At 26.4% G+C, this 21270-nt stretch overlaps 3 protein-coding genes across 3 annotated transcripts; all 3 read left to right on the forward strand.

Moving 5' to 3' along the window:
• The first annotated feature begins 1873 nt into the window (after positions 1-1873).
• LOC113848496 (14 kDa proline-rich protein DC2.15-like) lies at positions 1874-2260 on the forward strand. The gene has a single exon (XM_027478048.1). It carries the CDS (start codon positions 1874-1876, stop codon positions 2258-2260), a length of 387 nt encoding a protein of 128 aa, XP_027333849.1.
• A 5615-nt stretch (positions 2261-7875) lies between these two features.
• On the forward strand, positions 7876-8469 carry LOC113852194 (anther-specific proline-rich protein APG-like). The gene has a single exon (XM_027482434.1). It carries the CDS (start codon positions 7876-7878, stop codon positions 8467-8469), a length of 594 nt encoding a protein of 197 aa, XP_027338235.1.
• Positions 8470-18551: 10082 nt separating this feature from the next.
• LOC113852195 (hydrophobic seed protein-like) lies at positions 18552-18917 on the forward strand. Its single transcript, XM_027482435.1, has one exon. It carries the CDS (start codon positions 18552-18554, stop codon positions 18915-18917), a length of 366 nt encoding a protein of 121 aa, XP_027338236.1.
• Positions 18918-21270: the final 2353 nt, after the last annotated feature.

A 21270-nucleotide genomic window follows, 5' to 3' on the forward strand; every position in this document is an offset into this window, starting at 1 on the left:
GCTAGCGATTTTAAGTTGATTGTAAAACTCTTGCACCATTCCAGTTGTTTTTTCATTCAATTTGTTCTAAAAATTATGACATCGCCATTTTGGAAAAGTCAATTAGAAAATTTTTGCAAAAAAATTAAAACTTAGTTCACTTTCGGATTAAATTTGAGGCCACTTGACATTAAATCATTTAATACTTGTTTTTAAATGATTAATAATATTTAGTAAAGTGTAATTATTATTTTTTAACTAATACCATTGAGGTATGTACCAGCAATATCTTAGCATTCTTTTATGAATATAGTTGAGTAATGAGACATGATCATATTAAAAAAAAAAAAACATTACTTTTATTGAATAAAAACTCGTCGTACATGATTATAAAATTTATTAATTATATGTGATAAAATATGTTATATGACCACATTTTAATATTTAATAATTGAAGAAGGTTTAAATTCTTGTTTTAAAAAGGTTACTGTTTTAACTTATGATGGAAAATCATATTTTGTCTTGTACATAAGTAAAATTATAAGATTATAAAAATACGATTTACTGATATTTAAATTAATTAAGACATGTAGAAATTGGATGTTTAGGAAATTATCTTTTCTGATGGTATTAACCAATAAAATCGTGTACGAAGAACTATAAATTATTGATTGGAAAAGAAAACAAGAAACCTCCATTGTTGAAATATGTAAACTAATATTCACGAGTTATAATATGACAAATCTATGTGACATAACACTCTAATTCTTAATTTGTTGTGACAACTGTTCGAATCTTTATATGAAAGATTAGTGAATACGATTTTATGGTTTGGTGGAGTGAAAATTGAACAATCACATAAAAAGACATTTCGATGTGTTATATAAATTGTCCATTAGATGAACAACAGTAATAGCAGTTACCTATCATTTAATCATTGTGATATATATTAATATCTTTTCTATGATTGTATGCATTTTGTCTAACAAACGGAGCAAAAAGCATTTCAATATGTTCATGTAATCTGTCTATATATGACAATATATAGTTATATTAGTTACGTAATATCTAATCATCGTGTTAATAATAGGCGAAAATGCTATTTAAAATTCAATTAATCTGTGCACAAACAAGGAGATGAATTAATATCACAATTGATGATTTCAAATTGTTTGGGATGTCAAATTGCTTGTTACTAATTTGACAAAGTTATTATAATAATTAAAATCCTGGGAATATTAATATTAATATTCAATCTTTATGTCAATTTTATCTCATTATTTAGAAATTAAAGAGGAAAACCAACTATACACATTTGATGCTACAGTGATTATTTTTTATAACAAAAATTCAGTCAACTATCATATGATCCCTTGTGTTGCCTTGCCACCGTGCCAGCTTGCGGGGTGAGTTCACGGGCTTTCCTAACTATAGTAGTTTAAACTCAAGTAATATATTTAATTAGTCAAAAATCATACTTGCAGTTAATTTAATTTCTAAAAAATTTAATAAAATAGTCAGTTCTTAAAAATATCAATTTTTTTAGTCTTTGTACAAATTTTATTCAAATTTAGTTTTTATATTTAATAAAAAAATATTTAATTTTAGTCTCTTGCTAGAGACTAAAATAATACATTTCTTTTATATTTTTAAAATTAAAATTGAATAATTTTTTATAGAAATTAAAAAACAATATTTATAAAGACTAATTACTTAAGGATTAAACCAACCAAGATTTATGTTTTTAAAGATTAACAGAGACACCAAAAACCACAAAAACACTTTACCTATAAAATCCCTTTACACTCTCCAACTTTCATAGCTCAAATATAATCATTTAGCTATAAAGCCACCATTCACAAACTAAGCATATAGATACTACTTTAGTGAAATAATGGCTTATAAGGGCACTGTTGCATGGGCTTATGTTGCTCTACTCATGTGTCTCAATCTACTTTGCTTGACTATGGTGAGCTCCAACTACATCCCAGTGGTGCCAGTCCCAACAGAACCATCTCAAAAGGGTACTTGTCCTTTGGATGCCCTTAAGTTAGGGGTATGTGCCGAAGTGTTGAACTTGGCTAAGGTTAAATTGGGGTCACCACCAACTCACCCTTGCTGCGAACTCATTAAGGGTCTGGCTAATCTTGAAGCCGCAACTTGCCTTTGCACTGCCCTCAAAGCCAACGTCCTTGGCATTAACCTTAATGTCCCACTTTCCCTGAGCCTCATTCTCAACAACTGTGGAAAATACAACAATGGTTTCTTCCAGTGCCCTTAATTTCTTCACGTTGTCTCTCATATTTCGTATCTCTCTATATATATGGGTTGTTTTCTCTTTATATATATGGGGCATAGCTTGCCATCTTAATTACTCATCACCTTCTTTGACTGCATGTCTAAAACACGTCCTACCAATAAAATTATGTGATTCTTATTTCCAAAAGAATTGTCATTTTTTGGTTTTTTTCAATGTGTGTTAAGGGCATATGATAAAAAAAATATTTTAATTAAAATTACAACAGTTTATGTTATTAATATTTTTAATTTATTAAGTTATTATATGAAATTAAAGCATCACATTTGCTTTCACCCATGAGGAATGTCAGCAATGTAATTTTTAATATTTTTAATTATTAATAAAAATTTATTAAAAATTATAAAAAATGAGTTTTACTTTTTTATTTTTAATTTAAATAATTTTATTATATGATTTATTTTAAAATAATATTTTTATTGTATAGTGTGAAAAAACTATTGAATTATTTGTGACAATCAATATAAAAGCAAATTTTAAATAAAAAATAGAAAAAAATTGAGATAACCTTTATAAATGCAAAAAAAAAATATTGATAGAAAATATAAAATTTTATATATGAATAATAAAGAAAAATTAAGCAACAATTCCAATGTATAAAATTCAGAATAAAATTAAGAAAGATATAGATAAAAAGAAAAATAATTTGAGAAAAAAAGTATAATTTACATATTAATTTTAATTATAAATGATAAATTATAAAGGAGAATAACTTCACTACTAATTCACTTCCCAAATAATTGACTCATATTTATAATATAGAAATTGATCCAGGAAATGAATCGGATATTAATGAAAAGATGAAGTAAATAGATTTATGAAGGATGAAAACACTAGTGGTATTCTGGTATATATTTATGCTAGACGTATGGCTACAGTAAAAGATTATTTAAAGGGTCAAGTATTTATTTATTTTATATAATTATATACTTTTAAATAATTTTAAAAAATAATTTATTTTATATGCTTTTAAATTATAATTATATTTAACCTTGGGTATTTCAATTAATAAATCTTACTCTAATTTATCCTTTAAAGTACACAAATAAACTAGGATTTGATTGCTTTACAATTATATTTTATTATTTTATTTGTTTTTAAAGAAATTATATTCAAAATTTGAAACAAAAATGTGAGGAAATTGAAATCAAAATTTATATTCTAATAATTAGCATAGATAGATAAATATATGAATAATGTAATATATATATATATATATATATATATATATATATAGTAGGTTTTTTTATATATATAAGTAAAATATATATTATCAGAGTTTAAGGAAAACTTAAAACTGATATATACCAAAAAAAAAATTAATACTTACCTAAAAAAATAAAAAATAGAAATATACTTATATAAAGTTAAGATTGATACAATTTTATGGGTTCAGATACTAATCAGTTAAAAAATAGTTTTTCCTTTACTAACAAGGGATAGTTATTTTCAGGATCTCAGAATAAAAGAATTTAAGATTTATCTCTCATCCAAAATACTATTGGAGAACATTATTTTATTTCTATGAAACCACAAAAATTACATTGTACTTACTCAAATAATTAATAAACATATTCATTCTATTTTACTACAACCAACATTAACCCAAAAAAATAAGTGAGTCGATAAATCTGAAGATTAAACTAGTGAAAATCTAAGTTAAAACGCAATAAAGTATAAGATTTGAGATAAAATTGAGCACGTTAAAAATAAATGAGTTGAAAGTTCTTCTAAATCATGACAAAAGTAATAAGTTATATAATCAATTTGAACACCACAATCAATCAGCAAACCTTTACAATGAAGTGCATTCAACAATAATTACCAAGAAAATATCATACACTTAAGAGGGACTTTTCCTTTCCATAGTCTTTGCAAGGCATATGGCATATGCATATTTACACTATTAAGACCACCAAAAATTTCAAATAATCATAAATACGCATATTGCACTAAATAACAATTTGAAGAATATGCTCTCCACACTCATTTATCTTTTTTGTAACATCTTAATAAAAACTTCATCTACAAGTTCTAACAAAAGATTAAAGCTTGAGATCTCAATTTTTTATTTAAATTATATATTAATTTATACAAATTAAATACTGTTTATATTTTTTAAAAGTAAGGGACTTCCTAATTAAATCCATTATCGCCTCTTAAATCTATTCCTAGCTGTAAGTAAAAAATGAAATAGTGACTAATCTAATTTGATCAGAGGAAATGGTTTAAAGTGAGTAACAGTAGTGAACAGAAAAGTGCATTAAAGACTTATAAAAATATTTAGGCCTTATCTGTTTGGTCCCCCTAGCTACGTAAAAAGCAGGACAATTTTCATCAATGTAAGGTTAACTACTAATAGTTTTAAGTGTGATTAACGTAAAAGTCTTAGAGCAATTAAGCATTAACTAGCGAAGGTATATGATAGCTATGTAGGATTCCTCGTTCCTTCACGAAACTTGCTTAACCTTGCACAATAATTAATAAAATTATAATATAAGTGTAATGTATTATGGATTTGTCTTTTCTTTACATCAGTTATTTTAAATCCACTTCAACTGAGTATATGAACTTAAATTTAACATGAATAACGCTACATATTATGAATAAACTATAGAGCTACACTTCCATTTTATTTAAACTATCTAAAACATGAACAACGGAAGCCAATGAACGCGAATCCAACACAGTCTTTTGCCTTAATTATTATAAAATTCAGAAATTAAGCAATGTCGATCTCCATGGGATTAATGGCGATTGAAACTGAAACCATTCAGGCAGTTGTGTTGTCCTTATCACTGTGCAGTGCCAAACTATTGTTTCTTTACCCAAATAATTAGCACATATTATATTTTAATAAAAATTAGATTATATTCTCCTAAAAAAATTGTTAATTTTTTTATATTATAATTTCATATCACTGATAAATAAATATATATATATATATATATATATATATATATCTAGCTATAATTATAATCCATTTTCAGCCTATACATAGCTTTAGTTAAAACTAAATTCAGTACATCTATATAAGCTATAACTATAGATTATATTAAAACAACCAAATTATATTTGTAGTTCAATATAATTACGTCTCTGAACATATATAGTTGTGTTCTGCCTACCACTTTTTTTTTTCAAATGTTCTAAATTTAAACGTCATAAATAAATAATAGTATGACATACAATATCAAATTTGTAATATTTAAATAATAAAACTGTCAAAAGACTATCAATTCACAACTTAAGAAATTTAATCAATAAAAAATAACTATATACAATATCAATCTTTTTAACACTCTAATAATGAAACTGGCTAAAGACTTTTCACCTTCCATTAATTAAATTCAATGCACAACAAAAATAAGCATAAACTGAATAAAACAGGAAAAATGCAAAAAAAGAGGGCGAGAAATCCTTGGCCTATAAATACCCTGGCTAGTGGCTAAGTTAATTCACCAAAAGCAAGAGCAGTGGATGAATTAAGCAACAAAGAAAACAATTAAGGATCTTTCTGAATATATATAATTGTGAAATGGGTTCGAAGAATATTGTTGCGTTCACTGCTCTTTTGCTCCACGGTTAGCCCCCACATTGTTGTCTCATGGACTCACGAATGTTACAATGGCGTGAGGTTTTATGTTCATATTGATGGAGTGATTAATGTTTTGAGTCAATAACGATATGTCTAACATTGGATCCTCTCCCGTTACAATAAGAATTTAACATTTAATTTGTTTAAATAAAAATACAAAAAATAATTAAAAAAATTATACAAAATTTACTTAAACAAATTTAGAAATTATTTTTGTATATTTCTCATAAAAGAGAGAGGAGAGATGCTAGAGAATGGATAGGTATACAAAGAAGTGATATGGTGGTGGAGTGGAAGGAGAGGGAGGTAGAAGATTTAGGTATGAGAAAAAAAAGGTATAACAGTAGAAAAAAAAAAAAATAGAGTAAAGAGTTGAATATGAGTGGGTAGGACAAATAGGAAGTAAGAATGAGCATAGCATAAATATTGGACAACCAAAATGAGAAATGACAATTGGGCAATCAAAATGAGAAATTATAATCGGGCAATTAAAATGGTAATGAGCATTGGGCAATAGGAATGGGTAGACACTCAAGTGGGCAGTGGGACAAAGAAAAAGAAATGAGCAATCAAAATGGAAATGGATAATCGAGCAATTAATTTAGGTAATGAACATTGAGCAATGGGAATGAGTAAACACTAAAATGTGCAATAAGTTAGGTTTACATTTGTCATTGATATTGAAGAGTGAAAATTTTTAGGATGTATACATTTCTTTTCAATATTACTCATTTCCACAATTTCTTTTCATCATAAAAAATCTCCAATTGCAAGCAACGTTGTTTATATAAATTTTACACATATTTTTATGAAAAAAAAATCTTTCAATAATTACCAATGACTCAATAATATTTTATTATACTTTTTATTTTTATGTATGTTAGTTTTACATTATTATTGATGAATTAATAAAATTACTAAGTCAAAAATTATTTGTACTTATATATTCAAGATATAATAAAATTATAAAAAGTTAATAAATCATACATTTAAATTTTAACATAAATAATAAAATAATTTTGTGCTATTATAAATAAATAATAAAATATTAGTTAAATTTATTTTATATATTAAACATGACTCATTATTAAAAAGAAAAATTCTTAGAAGCTATTTTTTCCTCATTACGACAAGTGGCTTTTTTCTGCACTAAATGTTTGATTTTTTAATTTAACTTTTGATTATCTAAAATTATAAATTTTAGTTTTAAGAAATTATCATTTTAATTAAATCTTATTTAATATGTAAGATATTTATTATTAATTTATAAAACTCATTAATTAAAAACCACGTAGTTTAATTACTTCATTTTATTTCACCGGTGCAGTGGCCAAGGAACTGATTAGTAAACACAAATCGAATGCACAATGTTTGTCCTTCATTCATTTATGAAATCAGGAAATTAAGCAATATCCCAGAAAGATTTATGCATGGTGCTGCAGAAAGAATTAGTTCATCGTATGTTATATGTTTGACTCTTTTAAAATCAGGTTTTAGTTTTGTAAATATAAAAAATATTGCTGGGAGAAATAGTTGTATCATATAAAATATTCAACCCAAAACTGTTGCATGGAGTAAAGAACACAGGTATGACCTAAAAATTATAATTGCCCTGTTTGCATTATTTTGTAATGCTAAGTATGAAATATATTATGCATGTTAAAAAATATGTTAACTTAAATTCAACATAATAATTATAATCGTTGATACTAAAATATTCAAAATTAAATACAAATTCACAAGTAGATATTTAAAGCGATATGGTCTCATTTGGACTTTATGTATATATACACTATAGCAGCATATACGTGCCTAAAGATTCACCTTCATTAATTTAATTTAAGAACCCATTCGGCACAAAAAGTAAACATAAGAAAAATAGAGAGATACCACAAATCCTTGGCCTATAAATACTGAGGCAAAACTTCATGCATGAAACACAAGAAGAGCAGTTATTAAGAAATTAAGCATTAAAAAGAAAATGGGTTCCAAAACTGAAACATCCATTGCCCTTCTCCTCTCCCTTAACATCCTTTTCTTTTCCATGGTTAGTTCCCGCACCCCTACTACTCCTTCCCCTTCTCCTTCACCTTCACCTTCTCCTTCACCTTCACCTTCCCCTTCATCTTCTCCTTCACCTTCACCTTCTCCTTCCCCTTCACCTTCCCCTTCATCTTCTCCTTCTCCTTCCCCTTCTCCTTCTCCTTCTCCTTCCCCAACCCCAACTCCTACTCCTACTCCAACCCCAACCCCAACTCCTACTCCTACTCCAACCCCTAACCCTACCCCTCCACCTCCACCTCCACCTCCACCTGCTCCTGCTCCTGTCTCCGTCCCACCGCCACCAACCGATTGTCCCACGCTGGATGCTTGCATCGATCTTTTGGGTGGAGGACTTATCGGGACTTCATCAACTGATCAATGTTGCAACCTCATTGAGGATCTTCTTGGTCTTGAACTCCAGTCGTGTATTTGCGCCCGAATCAAACTCTTGAACGAAATAACTATCAACCTTTTCTTGCAACTAATCGTCAACACCTGTGGACGAGAGTTCTCCAACAGCAGTTGCAATTAAGAACACCGTGTTTGTGTGTGTGTTCGTTTGTTTTGAATTCAAGGACGTGTCTACCATTGATGCATGCATAATGCCAATGATATTACTAATAAATAAACGTCCATAGATAATAAATATAATTGTTGTTGTTGTTCTCATGCATGGATGGAATTATGGAACCCTAGCTCGTGTTCCTCCTTCCTACCGTAATTTATTGTGTTGTGCTTTAAAGTTGTTAAATCAAAGTCCTTTTGTTTGAGAAGTGACTCAATGTTATTCCTTATATACCTTTTAGTCTCTTTTCAATTTCGTATTCTTCAAGTGTATAACCATTTCAGCAAGCCGCCAATTAGCATTCATATTGTAATATTTATAAAATTAAAATTGGTTTGTTGTTCGTTTGGTCCAAACAATAAAGCCAGAACGTATGGTTAGGATAATTAATTAGCAAAGAGAATACCATGAAAACAAATATATAAAAAAGGAACAAATATTATTGATCCTACGATATAGCATTTTTAACAACATAGTATGGTTAAGACTTTTTTTTTTTTTGTTCAAAAAATAAAATATAGTTATTGATAGTTAATTATTAGGTATTATTAATATAGAAATATTATTTAAATATAGAAATGCTAGCTGAAAATGGATGTGAACATTTTTCATTTTATATTCCCAATTTTGTATTTTGTAGGTTTATAAAAAGAATTCTTGATATGGTGTAGGAAAAGGGCTGGAATGAGTAGACTCTAGTCCGATATACATTTTCATTTGATATTTTCATGAAACTAATTAAGAATAATTGTTTCGGATGAATTTGGTAAGGAATGAAAATAATAGATATTGACAAAATAAGATTAGTAGATTCAGAAACTCATTAGGTATGTATATTTAATGAAGTGGGATGTCTCTGGTCTGTTTACAATAAACATAAAGCTTTTCGATGACTTGCATAGATTATATGTTAAAATTAAATATCACGGTGCATGGGAGAAAGGGATCTAAGCAATCTTCTTGTCCAGGTGCAAAGCCACAGAGTCCACAGAGTGTGAGTTTATATCATTTTTAATTTGGTCAAAATAAGACGAAAGTCATTAGTTGCTCATTTTTTATTTGTCATTTTCAATGGAGTTTCCTGGTCGCAAGTTTGGATGCTCAAGAGGATTGTAGATGATAGGTTGTGTTGCATACTTTGGTTGACATTAGAAAAAGGTTAAGGGTTGTGTAGAATAGATGTTATATTTTAACTTCACCAACACATTTTAGGAATTGTTTTAAAAGGAGATTTTGGGAGGAAAGAAAGAATAAGGAAGGGATGACCAATTTTTTTTTTCTATAGACGACCAAATAAAGATCACTATAGACAAAAAGTAAATTTTTTTAATTTAAATAATATATTTTAATCTAATAAAAATTTAAACATAAAATGATAAATTAGCATAAATACAATGTATTTATTATTATTATCTCCTTTTTTTTTCATATATCCCTAACGAACTCCTTAAACAACATGATAAAGTAGGACGAGGGACATACTAGTTTAAACTATTACAACATGAAATGTCACTAAATTTAATTTGTTGCTTTTTTTCAATTTTCATTGCCGTATAACTAGTAGTTGATAAATTTTAGTGCATGACAATTCTTTTATCTTGATATTTGAGTTATAGTAAAGTAATCGCCGTTATCTTGTCTATATAAGTGAGTGAATTTATTCATGTAATGTATAATTCACTAGTTATACTATTTATTATAATTAGATGTTTTTAAAATATATTATAAATTTATGGTATGTAACTATTTTTTCGTTTTACTAATTATTTATTTATTTATTATAAAAATGATAAGATTAAGTACATTTTACATAAAAAGAATATTAATTTCTTTTTTACCTTTTATAAAAAGATTTTGTTTGAAATTTTAGAAAAAAAAAATGAAAGAGAAGGATGTGAGGGGAAAGGATGAAAACGGTAGAGATAAAGAGAGTTAAAAAAAAAGTTGACTATTTTGGAGTATATAATATGAGTTTATAGAACTTTTGAAAAGTTTTTATGAACTTTTTCTCAAATTTAAAAATTTTTAAATAAGAGTTACCATCAAATAAATTAAATATTCATTTTCTCTCCAAAAGTTAACTATCAAATAATGATTAAACAATTATTATTTTGAGCCACAGAGAATATGCAAGTTCAACTTAAAAAGTACTAAATTTTGAATATTAAATGTTTTTGTTAAAATATGGTAAAATATATTTAATTAAAAATGATTATTAATGAGTTTTCAATAATTATGTTATAATTATTAATACACTTTATTTTAATCATATATATATATATATTAACATTAATTATTTTTAATATAAATGTGTTTTATTTTTATTATATTTTATAATGATTAATATTTATATTATTAAATTTTAAAATAATGATTTAATTTTTTTTTATGAATGATGATCAAGTTATTTTAGCTCCGCTTAGAAACTTTTAATTTAAGGATTCAACAAATAAAATTTAATGTTTATAACGAGTTATCAAATGGGGAGTTAGACTTATCAGAGTTAGCTCTAGACTAACTTTATCTTCTCTCAATTTTTTATTATTTTTAATTTAATTTATCATGCAATGTAATATATTTAATTTAAATTTTAATATTAAGTTATCTTAATCATACAAATTATTTCATAAAATCAATAAATTATTATTATTGTAACCTAAAGAAAATAATTCATGTTGAGTTAATGATTTAATTGATTGATTAATTTCAATTCAAATAACTAGATACATATTGAAGAAAATATATTTGACAATTATAAACACTAGTCAGTAACTTCTGTAATCCACACATATTTTAATATAATATATATATATATATATATATTATATATAATAAAATTATTTTAAATAATAACTTTTTAAAAAATGATTTTAACTTAACTTTATTATTAAATTAGTATGTATTAATAAAATTACAAAAAATTTAAAATATATTTTATATTAAAATAATATTTTAGTTTTTTTCAAAATAAAATAAAATAAAATAAATTTCAGAAATATTCAAAATATCTCTTTTATATATTATATGTGTCAGATAATATTAGGATAATTTATATCTTACACATAAGTTACAAAGGTTAGGGACTTACGCATGAACAAGGTGATCGTGCTCTCGAGGGTAATATAACTTGTAGCATAAGGTACAATTATACGAAAATAAAATATAAGTTGTTAAAAAGCAGGCCCGGTCATGAAACTACTTTAGAAGTGTGACCGCTCAGGATTTAAACTTTGAAAGGAGCCCAAAATAAAAATTGTATTTTATTTTCATGTGAAATTTTTTTTAACTTTTAATTATAGTTTATAGTTTAAAAAAAATAAAAAAATAAAAAAAATTCTTCAATTTTTTCATCTCACTTTCTATAAACATAGTCAACTTTTTAACTTATCTAAACTTTAAAACTTTATTTAATTTTTAAATTTTATTTTTCTTAGCATTAAAGCTCATGAAAAAATTTAGTTTTTTCTAAAAATTAAACAGTTCTTGAGTTTGTCAAATCTACATATTGCTATCTAAATATTTTAATCACTTATAATTTTTTTAACGGTTTTAGAAGCTATAGTTTAGAATAATTATGCTAAAAAAATTTATTTTTGGGTATTAAACATTTAAATGTCATTACGATTTATATACTATTTTGATTTATGTAAATTATATATTAATTTTACATAAATTTTAGCTATTTATTTAATTAAATTTATCTAAAATTTAAAATATAAATTACCTATAAATGGTGTGACATTCATTAATGAAAGAAATGTTACAAGGACTTTTAATATTGTTAACTTTTTTAATAATAAAAAAATTCATCAATTAATATCTTATTGTTATATAATCAACCACACAAAAAAAAATCAGATACATTTGTTTTTTATGTAACATTTTTATTTATTTAATACAGTAATTAAAAATAATTTTAGAATTGGAAAGGAAAAATTAAATTAAGTTTGTTTACTCACAAAATAGAAAATGTGAAAATATAAATCTTCATTCAATTTACTCATACTTATAAAAATTTAAATAATAAAGCAATGGGAATTAAATAAATTTAAGTGAAAATTTAAAATAATATTAATGTATATTACTCTCATTAAGTCACAAAAGTTTAATATTTACAAAATATCACTTCAAAATACATTAGAACTCATCTACATCATTTACCATATACAAAATATAATGTCTTAATGAACAGTTTATCAACCAAAAGATTGAAAATAATATTAGTCATCCTCATGTCATCTTTCTATCTCTGTGAAGTCTTCAGAATTAAGATCTTCATTTGATCCGAGATAGAGATCTCTGGAGTCTGCAGCAACTTCCACATTCGGACCCATTTAAAGATGACCTGGATTGGTCTCTTAAGAATATTATTATAATAATATATGCATAAATAGGTCACAGCTGCCGGAGTACCTTTATAAATATATATAGTAGAGTATGGTGGATCTTATTGTTTATAGAGAAATCTAAAGGTACATTATAATATAATTTTATTTTCAACATAATAATATTACATGGTATGTATCAATATGTACAACCAACTTAAAATAACATGTTCTTTGATACTCGTTAAATATATAATTTAACTTACATTGTACTAAACTATCTATTAATATAATCCTCTCTTGTGACGCTGTCATCTTGATTTACTGAAAATTTTTGTAAAGATGAGTCTCTCTCCTCATTACCAAACATGAATTTATATTTAAGTCAAACAATACAAGTAAGGAATTAACATTAATCAATCACACAATAAAATCATATCCATATTCATATAATAATTATCAATTATTCAATTTATCACATTTTCTTTCTACTAAATCTTTGAGTTCTCATTTCACACTTTCACTGCCTAAGATCCTTTGAGGTCTTCCTTAGCATAAATAATTATTAGATAGCTGCAGTTACACAGATACAATGTGTGTTGACCCGGTCCTTTTAGCAAAAGTGTGGTCAAGAGTTTAGGTCAGGAAATAAGTATGAGGCCTGTGATGCTCTTACTCTTAATTGTTATATGCAATTCAAGAAGAGCATTCACCACCCTCATTTCTCTGAAATTTCTCAAATCGTCTCCATCTTCCACACTCCAAGTGTATCTCTGAACTATTCACACTTGCCCTTATCATTTCCTTTCTCATTTTACTTTTCTTTTCATATCTCTCATCAAAGCTAACTTGGCATTTCCATATTAATATTTTGTTCATTTTTTAATTTTTCTATTTTATTCAAGTTCATTTTCATATATCATTGCTGAAGGTTGGTTAACCCCAGACTCAGTCCACAATATACATACATACATACATACATACATACTCAAAATAGAGGTCATTCACACCATCAAACACATAAAAACATGTTTCAATCCAACATATATGCACAATCATGCATCACACGACATTTTCATGAGTATAAACACAAGTTTTTAGCAATGAGACGGAGCTCTCTTTACCTTAAAATGAAAGTTTAGAAAAGGGTTTGTGAGAGATCTTGCTTAAAAAGCTAGATTCTTCCAAATAGCAAGGAGAGTAAACTCTCAAGTTTGGATAAGAGAAAGATTAAAGTTTATCAAAGGTTTTTTGAGAAAAAGGAGGAGAGAAGTAAGAGGAGCTGAGAGTGAGTCGTAACATAGATTATAATCCAAGTTTCTTAACTTAAAAACTCTTAAATACCCCTTAACTCGTGATACTCTCGCTACAACGAGCCATTCTCTCATTGCTGCATAAAAACCAGACATTTTTTTCCTCCTTATTATCTGTCATTTTAGCTACAGTGAGAACTCATTGCTGCAGCGAAAGCTCCTCACTGTAGCGAGACTCACTGCAACGAGAGAATTCTCGCTACAGCGAAAATGTTGTTGGGTCATCTTTATCCACTTTTTGCTATAGCAAGAAAGCTTCAACGAGCCTTTTGGATGACTTTTCTTGCTACAGCAAGACACATCTCACTACAGTGAGAAATCCTGTAACTCACACACCTGAAATTCTCATAATTTCAAACAACATGCTTTAACAATTATCATACAATATAAAATTAATAAATAACAAAAAGATGGGTGATATATCTTACAGGAATGATGAATCATACAAACATAAAAATCACTAAAAAAAAGAAAAAAATGGACAAAGCATAGAATTTTAAAAAAAATTTAGGTCCAAACCCTCTATAGATGTTTAGGTGAATATATTTCAAAAATTTATATAAATTATGCATATAATTTACATACATATAATTTACATAAATCAAAGTTTTGTGCAATAAACTATACATTTTCAAAGTTTAAGAGTAAAAAAATAAAATAAAAAAAACTTAAACATGTATCATGTTAAAACACTACGCCAAAATGGAGATCTGAGAGCGGTTCCGTTTTGAATTAGAAAGCGTTTAAAACTGCTCTAAAATCTTACGCTATCTGATGTATTATATTTAAGAGAGCGGTTAAAGAACTGTTATCAGATGTTAAGATTAGAGAGCGGTTCCAGGCGGACTGGAACCACTCTCCAAAGTATAGGTGTAACATTTGAGAGCGGTTCCACGTAGAACTGCTCTCCAAAGTATAAATTTAAACCGCAAAATTTGAAATTGATTTCTTTGTGAGTTTTCTGTTACAAAATAAAAATTTATTATTATGTTTAAATCAAAATTTAGAATTAATTTCTTTGTGAGTTTTCTTCATTTTTATCACAAATCAAAATTGAATCTTGAGTTTATATATTTGGTGTTAACCAAGCAGTCCACATCTGCATGAACGAAACACAAGTAAACAAAGAAAAAAGAGAACAAATTAATAGGATAATTTTTAACATTAATAAAGAGAAAAAGAAAGAAAGAGAGAATAAAGAAATACATACAGATGTGAAAAAAAAACTAATTTGTTAGCGTAAAGAAAATGAAGAGAGCAGACTAACACAAAATAAAAAGGTACTTACATATGGAAAAAAAAAAAAAAAACCTAATTTGTTAACAAGAGAAGATGAAGAGAGCAGACTAACAAAGAAGATGAAGAAAACATAAGAAAGTAGAGAAGAAACTTACAGTGAAAAAGACTAACTTTGTTAGCTATGAAGAAGAAATACGTTGAACGTGTTCATTTATAAATGACTTTAATAACATTAGAGAGTGGTTCTTTATTAACCGTTCTCTAATGTGTGACTTTAGAGAGCGGTTAATAGAGAATTGCTCTCTAAATATATAATTACAAAGCAATTTTTATTAACCGTTATCTAAGTTAGCGCTTCAAAAACTCATTTCTAGCGTAATGAAATAAACACATTCGTTTTAACATATATCATAAACACACCCCAATTTTTGTGATGTTTAGTGATTAGCACAATTGTATTAACCATAAACACAATCGTATTAATGCACAAGTCATTGCAGTGTGATGTAACTTATGTAGAAATTACAAGTCATATGTTTAAGCGCAGTTAAGCCCATGCATAAGCCATTATATAATAGTGCAACTCATATACAAATTACAAGTTTATTGTGTTGTGCTAGTTTTGTGCGACTTAAGTTTAAGCATGAATGTGTTCATGCACAAGTTATGGTATGAGTTGTGTATAAGTTATAAATTGTACTAATTTGTGGAACCTATGTAATATCAAAAAGGAGAATATATCTTAAGTTTTCTTCACAACAGAGGAAATTTTTGAAATTTAATATTTATTTTATTTTAAATTTTTTTAATATTTTTATCATACATTATAAACAAATAATTAATATAACAAGTAATATATATATATATATATATATATATATATATATATATTAATAACTAAATTTAAACTATAAGACTCTTATAATTAAACTTCAAATAAAAAATATTAAGATTATGTGCTTAAATACAATCAATGAAAATATATATATATATATATATATATATATATATAGCTGGATATTCTTACACTAGTGTAAGTCTAAATATTCTTACACTTAATCTGAATCTCTCATTTAACTTATATTTAAGAAATTATAATATTTTTGTATGTGTATTTGTTTAAAAAAATATGAAATTAATAAAATTTTCAATTTTTAATAAAAAAATATATTTTTATACGAAACTAAAGATGAGTAGTTAATTGAAATTTTCACTTAGAATAATGCAAATAATAGATTTAGTATTACAAAATTGATAAATATAAACATGAGACATGAGTATTTGCAGTAAATTTGAAATTTTATTTAAGATATTAAAAAATATAAATATAACCATAGGTATATTTATAAGAAATTTAAAAATATATATAAGATAATAAAAAATTATAAATAGAAATATATATATATATATATATACAAAAAATTTAAAAATTTATATAAGTTAATAAAAAGATTTATATAATAAACTTTTATATTTAAAATTTAAAATAAAATTAACAAGAATGCGTGTAAAAATTAAATTATTACAGTAAAAAAGTGTGTAATTAATAATGTAAACTTTGAGAAATGTAAAAAAAAAATTAATAAAATTTTCAATTTCTAATAGAAAATATATTTTTATATTGAAACTAAGGATGAATAGTCACTTAAAATTTTCACTTAGATTAAAGTAAACGCAAGTATTCACAGTTAATTTAAAACTTTATATAAAATACAAAAAAATATAAATATAAGTATATTTATAAAAAATTTAAAAATATATATAATATAATAAAAAATTATAAGCGTAAATATATGTATTTAAAATTTTTTGAAAGTTTATATAAGTTAATAAAAAAAAAGACATATAATAAACTTTTATATTCAAAATTTAAAACAAAATTAAAAAATATATATGTAAAAATTAAAATTATTACAGTAAAAGAGTATGTAATGTATATATTATTCTTAGTCAATTTTAAATTATACATGTAACTAATTATAAAAAAATAACTTTATTTAATATTTTAAGAATATATTTTCATTTATAATACTCTATGAAAGAAAATAACTCCGTTGAATACTTTATTCTTCAAACAGTATATTTTTATTTATAATATAAATATTACAAGAAATTTAAAGTTATAAAAATTATAAAATTAAATTAAATAACAATTTCTTTTACTTCACTCAATTGACAGGAATCACGTTGAATTTTGCAAGAACGTTGAATTTATTTGTGTGCGTCCGCTCGCGCACGTATATATAGATATATATAAAATAAATAAAAATAATAATCTTTTAAATTTGTTTAGATAATTATACAGAATGAAATTATTTTAAATATTTTTTTTAATTTTGGCTGAACTCTATAACTGTTTAAATATTTAAATAGTATGTATCAAAATATGAAGATTTAAAAAAATATATTTTAAAATAAATGTTTTCATTAATGTAAAGGATAATTGAAATCTCCATGGTTTCATTTCTTTTTCTATTTTATGGTTCCTGTTTGCTTTCTTACCAGAAGGGGAAACTCCTCCAGAGTCTATCAAACATTTAATTTTATTTTATTTTATTTAATTAGGGCGGCTACTTATAGCTAGCATGAAAAAAATTTAAAAGTTATTTTTCAACTGCCGTATGAATGAAAATATAAGCACTTTATTAGGAGCTTTAGATCGATCTAACTTGCTTAAGGTTTCATTTGGTCTAATTCATTAATTTATTAAAAAGGTCAGCTTAAATACTTAAAAATGTTTATTTAACTAGAAAAATCAAGTGCAAAACCTTGAAAAAAGAACATTTGTGAAGTTGATGAATAAATATGTTTAACACCATAGTCATATAAATATTATAATTGAAAATAATAACTTTTTAATTAAAATATACTAATTAAAAACTGACTAGAACTGGTAAAATAGACCTAGATTTATATGCTCGATGCGAAACTGAATTCATTCAAACATGCAGTGGATATTAAAAGTCACAAGGTCTCATTAGCTACGTACGTATATGTGCCTAAAGATTCAACCTTCATTAATTTAATCTAAGAAAATCAATTCGGATAAGCATAAAGAGAGAGAGATCCCACAAATCCTTGGCCTATAAATAATGAGGCAAAGATCATCGATGAAACACAAGCAATTAACGAGAGAAGTTAAGTTATTAAGAAACTAAGCATCAAAAAGAAAATGGGTTCCAAGGCTGCAACATCCATTGCCCTTCTCATCTCCATTAACCTCCTTTTCTTCTCCATGGTTAGTTCCATTGCCACTAACCCTACTCCTTCACGTCCACCTCCACCTCCTCCTGTCTCCGTCCCACCGTCACCAACCGATTGTTCCTCGGTGGATGTTTGCATCAATCTTTTGGGTGGACTTCTCGGGAATTCATCAACTGATCAATGTTGCACCGTCATTGCGGGTCTTCTTGATCTTAGTGCCTATGCGTGTATTTGCGCCCGACTCCAAGTCTTGGGTATACCTATTAGCCTTTTCTTGGAACTTTACGTCAACAGCTGTGGAGGAGAGATGCCCAACAATTTCAGTTGCAATTAAGAACACTGTGTTTGTGTGTACGTTCGTTTGTTTTGAATTCAAGGACGTCGTCTACCATTGATGCATGCATAATGCCAATGATATCACTAATAAATAAACGTCCATAGATAATAAATATAATTGTGTTGTTCTTGTTCTCATGCATGGATGGAATTATGGAACCCTCGTATTCCTCCTTCCTACCATAGTTTATTGTGTTGTGCTTTAAAGTTGTTAAATCAAAGTCCTTTGTCTTAGAAGTGACTCAATGTTATAAGTTCTATATCTTTTAGTCTTTCTTTTCAATTTCATATCTTTAAGTATATATTAATATATACCCATTTCAGCAAACCGCCGATTACCATTCATCTTGTAATATTTAGCAAATTAGAATCCGTTTGTTGATCTTTGGCCCAAACAATAAGTATGAACGTATGGTTAATAATTAGCTAAGAGAATACCATGAAAGCAAATACCAAGAAAGGGAAATACGATATAATATTTAACAACGTCGCATGGTTAAGACTTTTTATTCCTTTCAAAACTAAAATATAGATATTTATCAGTTAATTATTAGGTATTATTAATATAAAATATTATTTAATTAAATATGTTTCATAATTTTTATAGGTTTTTATTAATTTTTATTTTCTGTTGTTAATTTTAGGCAGATTGGCAATTCACTTTGCAAATTTTAAATTAGTCTGTGACAAGTTACATTGTTATTGTCAACTTGTCAACCCACTCTTAAATCAAGCTAAAAATATTTAGCTTTTAAAAAATAGGATAAAGCAAGTTAATTCCCTTTTTAGCAGGACTTTAATCCTCTTTTTAGCAGGTTTTAGCAGCATAGCATACGAGAAATCTGCTTTATAATAATCCCAATCTTTTATTTTGTTGGTGTATAGAAAGAATTCTTGATATGGTGCAGGAGAAAAGGGTTGGAGTAAGAAGTCTCTAGTCCGATATATATTTTCATTTCATATTGACGAAACAAGATTAGTAGTTCATAACTCATTAGGTATGTATATGTCACGCAGTGAGAAATCTCTAGTCTGTTAACAATTATATCATTTTTAATTTAGTCAAAATAAGATAAGAAATTAATTGTCTCATTTTTAATGGGGGGGTTTTTGGTCTCAAGCTTGCCATGCTCATGAGGACTGTAGAAGATAGGTTGTGTTGCCTACTTTGGGTGGCATTCGGAAAGGGTTGGGGGCAGTAGTACTGAAGAATCTAGGATCTATTTTGATCACGTCATTTAAAGAATACAAAAATTATACCTTTGACAATCACCTTTTAGGTGTAGGGAAATAAAGATTAAAAAAAGTAAAAAGTATTTATATATATATATATATATATATATATATATATAATAGTAAATATTAAAATATAAATATTCCAAAAAATAGGATTAAATAAGGCAGTCGACTGACAAACTCACACTTTCTTAGAATATTTTATGTTGTAAATACTGTTTGCATATACCATACATCTAAATCATGAATATTCAAAATCGATAATCCTCCTCGTGCCGCATTAATTAATAGAAACCGTTAATTTTCATTTTAAAAGCGTGTTGTGTTGTCTGAAATTTATTTCAAAGATATGCTTATTGTAAGTTTAATATCATATACCATCTTATTCCTCAGAGCCCATTTAACAGGGTTTTAGACATAGAATCCATTGAAATAGGGTTTGAAATTTAATAGAATTAATTTTAAATTATCAAATATATATATATATATATATATATATATATATATATGAACCGCACAATAATATTATATTATGTAAGTTGTTTCTATAAAGACAACACAGTCCTTCTTTTACGGTTGAATTAACAGCCACATTGTTAAATGCCCGTCAATTGGGACTTCTAGTTTCCTTAATGTATGTGTTTCTTATGTGAGAGTGGGTATTATCAAACCTGCAGATGACCCACCCCATAAAAACGCTTCGGAATATCTATTTTGGGTCTTGTATCCACAATTCTCCCAAACCTTAATTACATGAAAAAAACAATCTTTCGAGAATTCGATAACAAAATTACGAAGAAAATTATAAATACCTTTTGTCATTCTTTTATGCATACAGTTAATCAAAATGGGGCAAAAGCAAATGAATTCAAAGAGGGGGGAATGGAAATCTTTCAAGGATTTGGTTCCTCGTGAAACGAGGGAGAGAAAGAGATAAAAGGGGCACTCTGATTGATTTAAACCATAAGAACATTAACAGAGCGCGTAACGGTATAGTAATTTGAAACTAACGAGAAATACGTTGGAATTGTGTTCGACACAGCCAAATATCATATATATGCATTATCACACTATAGAGTTGAAACTTCACAGAAAAATATGTGAAGCACCCACAC

The sequence above is a fragment of the Abrus precatorius genome, unplaced genomic scaffold (assembly GCF_003935025.1).
Source record: "Abrus precatorius isolate BTA unplaced genomic scaffold, Abrus_2018 Scaffold10, whole genome shotgun sequence".
Classification (NCBI taxonomy): Eukaryota; Viridiplantae; Streptophyta; class Magnoliopsida; order Fabales; family Fabaceae; genus Abrus; species Abrus precatorius.